Source organism: Glycine soja, chromosome 11 (genome assembly GCF_004193775.1).
Source record: "Glycine soja cultivar W05 chromosome 11, ASM419377v2, whole genome shotgun sequence".
In the NCBI taxonomy this organism is placed as follows: Eukaryota; Viridiplantae; Streptophyta; class Magnoliopsida; order Fabales; family Fabaceae; genus Glycine; species Glycine soja.
In genome coordinates this window covers 35,737,781-35,746,497 of record NC_041012.1, presented here as the reverse complement: position 1 = coordinate 35,746,497, position 8,717 = coordinate 35,737,781, and the positions used below count along the sequence as shown (strand labels likewise).

The window sequence follows — 8,717 nt, the reverse complement described above, 5'->3', positions numbered from 1 at the left end:
CAGACATAAAAAGCAAAAAATAAAAAGGGTATTTCTAGGTGCAACCTAAGAAGCAACGCACCCATATTAGTGTATGTACCGTCCATAGTATCTTCCTCAAAGTTCACGCATCACTAACAGTTTGAACTTGATTAAATTAAATTAAATTGAAAGAAAAAAAGAAGAAGAAGAAGAGAGAGAAAGAGAGAGTGTACTTGGTATTGGTTTCGAGGAAATTGTATTATAGTACTAGAACTAGAATTTACAAATGCTGAGGTGGTTGGTTTGGTTGGACTAAGAGAGAGAGAGAGAGTTGTATGTGTTTTTGTGTTGTGTGGGGAATAGCCGGTTTTTGGGGAAGGATTCATTGCATACTGAAATGGGCAGTAGCAATGCACCTGTGCTGTGGTGTTGTCTGTCTCTGTGGACTACACCTATTTTTCTTTTCTTTTTCTTTTCTTCCTTTTTTGCAATACTATGACTTTGTTTCTTCGTGACACATATCATAGACATATAATACATTCATTCCCCTGAACGAACTCCAAACCTGACTTCATCCATTCCATTCCAAAGCTTCTTCCTTCCTCTCTTCTCTTTTTTTGCCCTGCTCTGTGGGGTTTACACTCTCAACTCAAATGCTCTTCACCCTTTTCTCTCTGATCTGCTTTTTTCTTCTCCCTCTCTCAGATCCTAAAGGGATTCAGCTGCTGCAACCCAGATTCTCTTGCTTGTGCTTGTGGACTTATTATCATCTGTGCTCATGCCTGCCCTTGTCAATTACAGTGGTTAGCTTCATGACTTTTTCTTTAATTTTTATATATTTGATTGGATATCTGCTCTTGAATTTCAATGTTTGATTGCTCTCTTGGTCTGCATGTACTGATTGAATTTACATATAGATTTTTTTGAGGTTTGTGAGATTTTTTTGAATTTATATATAGATTTTTCATTTATATTGTTGGATGGTGTCATGGTATGCTTAGGAACCATTTTCTTAGAGCTTGATTTGATCTACTACTGATAAGAATGACTTTATAACTAAGAAGATTTTTTTTTTCTCTCTAAAGAAAAGATTTTTCCTTTCGTTTTTCTTTGGTGGAATGAGCATGCATGAGGAAGTCTTATTCTGTTGAAAGCTTAAATCTTGCAAGTGTGATATGAGATGAATGTTGAGTTTTGGTTCTGGGATATCCTATCATGTTAATGTGGAACACTATTCATTTTATTTTGTTGGGCTGATTTTAGATTTTGTGGATGGAATTTTCAGGTGATGATGAACTGTACCCGGGGGGTTCTTTTTGCCCAAATCCAATGGAGTTGGGTCGCTTGTACACTACTATTGGCTCCAATTTGGATATGTACTACCCTCCTACTAAGAGACCACGCTCCATCTTTGAAGCTATTGAGCGTGAGCAGTATTATCAAGACCCTGGTATTGAGGTTCTTCCAGATGAATGCCTCTTTGAGATATTCAGACGCCTCCCTAGTGGCAAAGAGAGAAGCTCATGTGCCTGTGTATCTAAACGGTGGCTTATGCTTATGAGCACTATCTGTAAAGATGAGATTGAGGGGACTACTTCTGTTGCTGAAACTGTTTCTTCTGATGAGAATCAAGATATTGATGATGATGGCTACCTTACAAGGTGTCTAGATGGGAAGAAAGCCACTGATGTGAGGCTTGCTGCAATTGCAGTTGGGACTAGTAGCCGTGGCGGTCTAGGGAAGCTTTCAATCAGAGGAAGCAACTCTGAGCGTGGTGTCACAAACCTTGGCCTCTCTGCAGTTGCTCATGGTTGCCCTTCTCTCAGATCACTTTCTTTATGGAATGTATCTACCATTGGGGATGAGGGTCTGTCTCAGGTAGCAAAAGGATGTCATATGTTGGAGAAGCTTGACTTGTGTCATTGTTCCTCAATCAGCAACAAGGGTTTGATTGCAATAGCTGAAGGTTGCCCCAACTTGACCACCTTAACTATTGAATCATGCCCAAATATTGGAAATGAAGGTTTGCAAGCTACTGCAAGGCTATGCCCCAAGCTGCAGTCCATCTCAATCAAGGATTGCCCTCTTGTTGGGGATCATGGAGTGTCTAGTCTTTTGGCATCGGCTTCAAATTTATCAAGGGTTAAGCTTCAGACTTTGAACATCACAGATTTCTCTTTGGCTGTTATTTGCCATTATGGAAAAGCAATAACAAATCTGGTCCTCTCTGGTCTAAAAAATGTAACTGAAAGGGGGTTCTGGGTCATGGGGGCTGCTCAAGGTCTGCAGAAACTACTGTCACTTACTGTTACTGCCTGCAGGGGGGTAACTGATACAAGCATTGAAGCCATTGGTAAAGGTTGCATCAACCTGAAGCACTTGTGCCTTCGCCGGTGTTGTTTTGTGTCTGACAATGGATTGGTAGCATTTGCCAAAGCTGCAATATCTCTTGAAAGTTTGCAGCTGGAGGAGTGCAACAGGTTCACTCAGTCTGGGATTATTGTTGCCCTTGCAGACATCAAAACGAAGTTGAAATCTCTTGCCCTTGTGAAGTGCATGGGAGTCAAAGATATCGATATGGAAGTGTCTATGCTTTCTCCTTGCGAGTCTCTTCAATCTTTAGCCATTCAAAAGTGCCCTGGTTTTGGTAGTGCTAGCCTGGCCACGATTGGAAAATTGTGTCCCCAACTTCAGCATCTTAATCTGACTGGACTCTATGGCATAACTGATGCTGGCCTTCTCCCCCTTTTGGAGAATTGTGAGGCTGGACTTGTCAATGTAAACCTCACTGGTTGCTGGAACTTGACAGATAATATAGTTTCAGCCTTGGCCAGGCTACATGGTGGAACCCTCGAAGTACTAAATCTTGATGGATGCTGGAAAATTACTGATGCAAGCTTGGTTGCAATTGCAAACAACTTCCTAGTGCTTAATGATCTAGATGTGTCAAAGTGTGCAATCACCGATGCCGGTGTAGCTGTTCTCTCAAGGGCCAGTCTGCCTAGCTTGCAAGTGCTTTCGTTGTCTGGTTGTTCTGATGTATCAAACAAGAGTGCGCCTTTCCTGACAAAATTGGGCCAGACCTTGCTGGGATTGAATCTTCAAAACTGCAATTCAATTGGCAGCAGCACAATGGAGTTGCTAGTGGAGAAGTTGTGGAGATGTGATATTCTGGCTTAATCATGTTACAAAACTAGAAACAAATAAAACTGGCTAAATCAGGGAAGGAGATAGAACTGTACAGGTCACATTCGGCATACATTTTGGTTGATATGTCTATCAAGGGTGGATTGGTGGCAGTTTGGTGACTTGGTTGTTTTCCAGGGAACTTTGGCTTGTTACTTTATGACCCATTTTTTTCGCAAGCATGAAATGCTTGTTCCAACTTACAACCCTTTTGGCCCCTTGGCTTACTGGGGCTACTTCTTTCATGGCTAGGGTCCCCTGAGAATACAGTTACTAAGTCTTGGTTGATGGTATCCACTGCTAGATAGTGCATGCTTGTGCTAGGTCTTATTTTGTACAGCTGGATGTTGACAATAAAAAGCATGTTTTAGCTTCTGTTGCACATTTGCTATGATGTTGCTTAGACTTAAGCTTTAGTTCATGTCTTTTGAAGTCTTCTGTCTTTTTAGTTTATACTAATCAAGCATCTTCACCATGCCTTAGAGTGTGGAAGAGGCTTTAGCTTGTCTTCCTTTGGTCTTGTCAGTGTGGTTATGTTGTGCAATTTTAAGGCTAGGTACCTCATATTCAAGGGCTTTGGTGTGGTGGCAGGGCGTCCATTTGTTGCTATTTTTTTTTCTTCCCTTTTAAATCAAGTCCTTGTTTTTGTAGGCTTGTCTTGCTTTTGAATTGTACTTAGCAGACCACTTTGCTTGTCTTCAATAATAAAACTGCAATTTCGCTTGAACCTATGTTGTCGTTATTATTTATTGTTTTCTATGTTGTGAATAATGGAATCTTGTACTCGTGAAGTGAATTTGGATGGCAGAGAATCTGGTAGGTTGGGTTGTTCAAAACTCGTAACCTGCTTTTATCTAAAGTTAATTGCTTTTGACATATTGACTTTTAGAATTTAGATCTAACATGTTTTACAGTTTTTAGGCATGGACTTGAGTTAGTGTGTTTGGTACAAGTAGTAGAAAATTAAATACAAAATCATGATAAAATTACTACAAAAGCAACCATGTGTTGCATCATGAAAATCATGGGCAAATTTCCATAAAGAAATTATTTGTTGCTTCAAAAACTCATGGTGAGTTTAACACCTTACCATAACATGCATTTGAATCTCTTCCTCGATTGACAAAAATTAATAATTAATATTTATTAATAAAAAATACGACATCAAATAATTTATGTACGAGAACATACTTATTTGATTTAACTAACATGGTATGATATTATTGATAAATAATCTTATCTCTTAAACATTTATTAGAAGATTTTAATCTCTTAAAAGGATATCACAAATATATGATTGATAGATAATTTTGTCTCTTAGATATTTGTTAGAATATATCAACCTCTTAAAAGGATCTCACCAGTACCGTGAGAAATTAGTTAGTGGATGGACAATTTAAAAAAAAAATAGTTATTTTTGGTTTAGGTACTTTTTACTCTTTTTCTTAACCAAAGTGTTTTTAACTTTTTAATACATGTTGTCTTCTCAGGAGGATTCAAGAAAGGAAATGAGAATTCAAACACGTTATGTTCACTCTAATACATGTTGAAACGGGAATTCTATTCTGACGGATCAGGATTTATGTTCAATGGAAGGAAACGATAATTTAAACACTTGGGTGTGTTTGTCTTGCAGTTAGTGTGCGTTTCGATGCACACATTGAAGCCGATCTATGAGTCTTGTATCATTAAGTTCACACATATTCGCAAGCAAGTTCAAGTCAATTCACAAGTGTAGTATCATTGAAATGGACATTTTGAAGCTTCTAAAATAGAAAACTAAATACTACACATTATAGAGGCATGAGTTCGAAGTGCATTGAAAAGTGAAAATGAGTAAAACAAAAAAATTTAGTTATTGATCACTTCATGGCTTGGGGTGCTAAGGTGTTGTGTTGGGACTTGCAATGGTGGGTTCTCTTTGGTTACAAGAAAGGGTTGCCCATACGTTGATGGAATGGCAATAGTTAAAAAGGGTCTTAATTTGCATCAAACTTTACAAAAATAAAAGGACAAAATAAGGTGCACCAATCACATTGACATAGAGAGGATATTGTTTCTGGAAAGAGAGGGGAAATGATTAATAGTACAACAACATAATATATAAACTTTCATTGTTGTGAGTGGCAAGATATGGAGAAAATGTGTCTGCTGTTAGAAAATGATACTTTGTACAGGAACTGTTATCTATCTGCTACAACTGCTCATAGTCTTTTCTTCACTTTGTCCTATTCAAAAAAGGCATGAGCAAGCAAAGACGCGGGGACCTGCTACACCTGCAATGGACTTTTCAGGTCTGTCTCTGTGCCTTCCCACTACCAGGGCTACTACTTTTCATAAGTTTGCCTCTTGCCATGTGGCTCCATGCATGCTGACATCTCTTCCCTTCTTTTCTTTGCAAAATAGTAATAGATTAAGCTTTACTTATAAACATGTGTTCAGAGATTCATTATCCATATTCATGTGTATGAAAGAATGTTTAGTAGAAAAAGTTAATCTTCTATGTTAATTTCTATACTTTGAGAAATTAGTTTTTATCTCTTCAACATGAATAGTCTAGGCCAAGGTTTTAATTACAGTATGTAACAATAATAAGATCGACTCATCTCAATCGTATTAGGACCGCAATTGCGTCCACATTAGCTAGATAATTTTTTTTTTTTTAATTATCCACAATGTCAAGAATTGTAACAAAACTATGATAGCAACCACAATTTAAAATCATGCCATAGACACAAAAGAAATGATAGAACAAGTTGTGTTGTGTACTAATTAGGAACAAATTTGATCAACAAGAAGATTTCATTTATCGCAAATTATACCCTGTATGCAGAAGAGTGAGTGGCATGTGGATTATGATAGAAAGAAAGTTTTAACAATATATCTTTTACGTTTTCTTTTTAATGCAACTTTCGTAATTATGTAAATTTTATATAGGATTTAGATTTTTGTAAACTCCAAAGTACAAACAATAGGATTGGATCTCGAATAATCTTTCCGTCTTTTTTACTATAGTTAACACTCATTAATGTTCACAATTACGGTCTAAAACTCAATTACATATGTCTAATTCAATTGGATCTTTCTCAAAATTGTTCGCTAGGCAAATGAAATCATTATGAAGGATATGAATAACTAAATCATAAATCATTAATAGAAAAACCAAAGCAAATTATTAATCGAGTATCATAGATTCCTTAAAAGCTTAGCCATTCATGATCATATAAAAGCACTCATATAAGATTCCATATGATAACATGTACAAAATTGTGTGATCTCCACTCCCGAGGGTAAGTGTATGTCATAATGAACCGAGAAATGATGGTAAATTGCAGAGTACATAGTTAGGAATTATATTGCGGTGGTGGGGAACTTGTGCATATAGATCTCGATTTGGAGAAGAACGTAACTTAATTAATGGTGCTGTGCTAATCTTGATCATCTTGCTCAACCCAGTAATAATAATCTTATCCGTTTCCCTAATCATAATTACCTCAACCAGGGTCAGTGCCACGTAACGTTGATACCATATTACACAACATACATAAAATACAATACAAAATATTATTCAGGTTTTGGTCAACTATGTAGTGCGTGCTTGATCAATTTATTTTTGAAAAAATAATTAATTATTTAAACAGATTGTTTTCTAAAATTAATTATATAAATACACAAAGTCAATTAATCCAACTCATCTATATTTCTAAATGAAATGTTCTGTTATCTTTATCAAGTGGTGCTTATTCATTATGACTTTAAGCTCGTGACTTCAAAAGTAAAGTTTACTCTAAATTATACTACACAATGTCCTGTAGTAAGTTTTAGTGACTCGATGAAGCATTATATCTTATATGAGTATTGGTCTTGTTATTGTGATAGTATTTTCTATATAATTTAGCTTTAATTTATGTCATAATATTTTATCTAAATTTTATACATATATTGAATCTCTTTGTGTTTTACAGTGATCTTTTTATTTTCAAATTCAATGCATATAGTATAAAAAGAAAACTTGACCAAACACAAAAATCTCGTGCGTTAAATTTATTTCGAACAAACTAATGAATTCTACACAGGAGAATATTTAAATAGAAAGATTAAGGGATAATAATAATAATAATAATATATGATACAACTGAGAAACTAACTAATTAGCTAGTAATCTGTTGCAAAAGTATTTAAGAATTAGTATAAGATTTTGCATGCATGTATTTAGGGAAAATGCTTCATGAGTCTTGAATATACCTGTAGTGATTTCTACCTAACGTTGAATAGATGTTTGAGGTTGAAAGCAGGGTGTTACCCTTGCGTGACTTATAAATGCCCACTAAAAACATTGCCAGCATTCAGCAGATATATTATGGTGATATCGACACGAGTGGCGCGCACACAAAAAAAATAAAATAAAAAACATTGATGCGACACCACTGCACCTTCAAGTCAGTGGAATCTCTCATCATCTAATAGTAGTATTCATTACATATCTCTGCCAAAGACCAAAGCGGTGCTGGTTTATCCAACTTCAAATAAAAAATATCATCCACACAACTTGGGGTATGTTTGGATTAATATTAGAATGTTTTTAAACGGCCGTTTACGCATATTGAAACATTAAACATAGAAGTAACTTTTCTATTGGATTGAAAAAAACGTCAGTTATGTTTAATGTAACTGGCTTCAAACACGCACTTCATTATATTCTTCGCTTGGTACACGTTGACGTTGTTCATGAGAACTTAATTTTGAAGTGGTGTGTGACCAACGACAATCAATTATATAGCAGCGATTAATATCTGTACCTTGTAAGCGTACACTGCATGTGTGTGTTCAATAATTGTTTTGTAATATATTTTTTTTATATTATAATGCTGAAAGTAATTCTATTCGAACATAATATAGTCTTATATTAAGATTTAAATTCAAAATTATTGATTTAATTTTCTGCCGCAGTTAAATTTATGTGCTTGGTGGTATAATTATTTTGTAATATAATTGGTTAGAAATTAAGATTATTCACTCTCTTTAAATTCCTAGGTAATTATGTTATCTTGGTAGTTCTGATTCTTCTTCAGGTTTACCGAGACACATCTGTTGGTTTTGCATTTAAGATAAATCTTTAAGGACAGTATTAATATGACACGTTCCAAATGAAACCGTACGTACGTGTTTTCAGAGAAAATACGTACAAATAGCAACAAGTATGGGATAATGGGAGGACTAGCTAGCAAATTTGGGATTGAGGCTTCCATTCAATGAAGTGGTCCCTTTTGGAAAGCAAATATACACCGATCGAATTGATTTCTTGATTTGTTCTTGTGTAGAGGCAAACACTGTATACTGGTAACATAGAATAGTAGTATTAGTAATAGTATTATTGAGGAGCAGAGCCAAGTGCAAATGACCAAAAACTCATGTCCACTCCTTATATGATGACAAGGGAAAGATGGTATAGTACTTCAATGATTTCAAAAGTTTGCATAGGGTAGTCAATTCAGCCAGCAAAAGATGAAAAGAAACTGTGACTTTCGGTCATTCACGCTGAAAACCTCGAGTCAGAGCACTTGTTGCTC

At 35.8% G+C, this 8,717-nt stretch overlaps 1 protein-coding gene across 1 annotated transcript; it reads left to right on the top strand.

Annotated features, from left to right (window-relative positions):
* The first annotated feature begins 236 nt into the window (after positions 1 to 236).
* Positions 237 to 3,874, top strand: LOC114375091 (EIN3-binding F-box protein 1-like). Its single transcript, XM_028332838.1, has 2 exons — positions 237 to 764; positions 1,247 to 3,874. The coding sequence occupies exons 1-2, from the start codon at positions 740 to 742 to the stop codon at positions 3,139 to 3,141; spliced, it is 1,920 nt and encodes a 639-aa protein (XP_028188639.1). The 5' UTR covers positions 237 to 739; the 3' UTR covers positions 3,142 to 3,874.
* Positions 3,875 to 8,717: the final 4,843 nt, after the last annotated feature.

Excerpts from the sequence above, each read along its gene's own strand:
- LOC114375091 (XM_028332838.1), top strand. The coding sequence starts at position 740 with ATGCCTGCCCTTGTCAATTACAGTG. Across the intron at positions 765-1,246 it reads TGCCCTTGTCAATTACAGTG|GTGATGATGAACTGTACCCG; the intron begins GTTAGCTTCATG and ends TGGAATTTTCAG.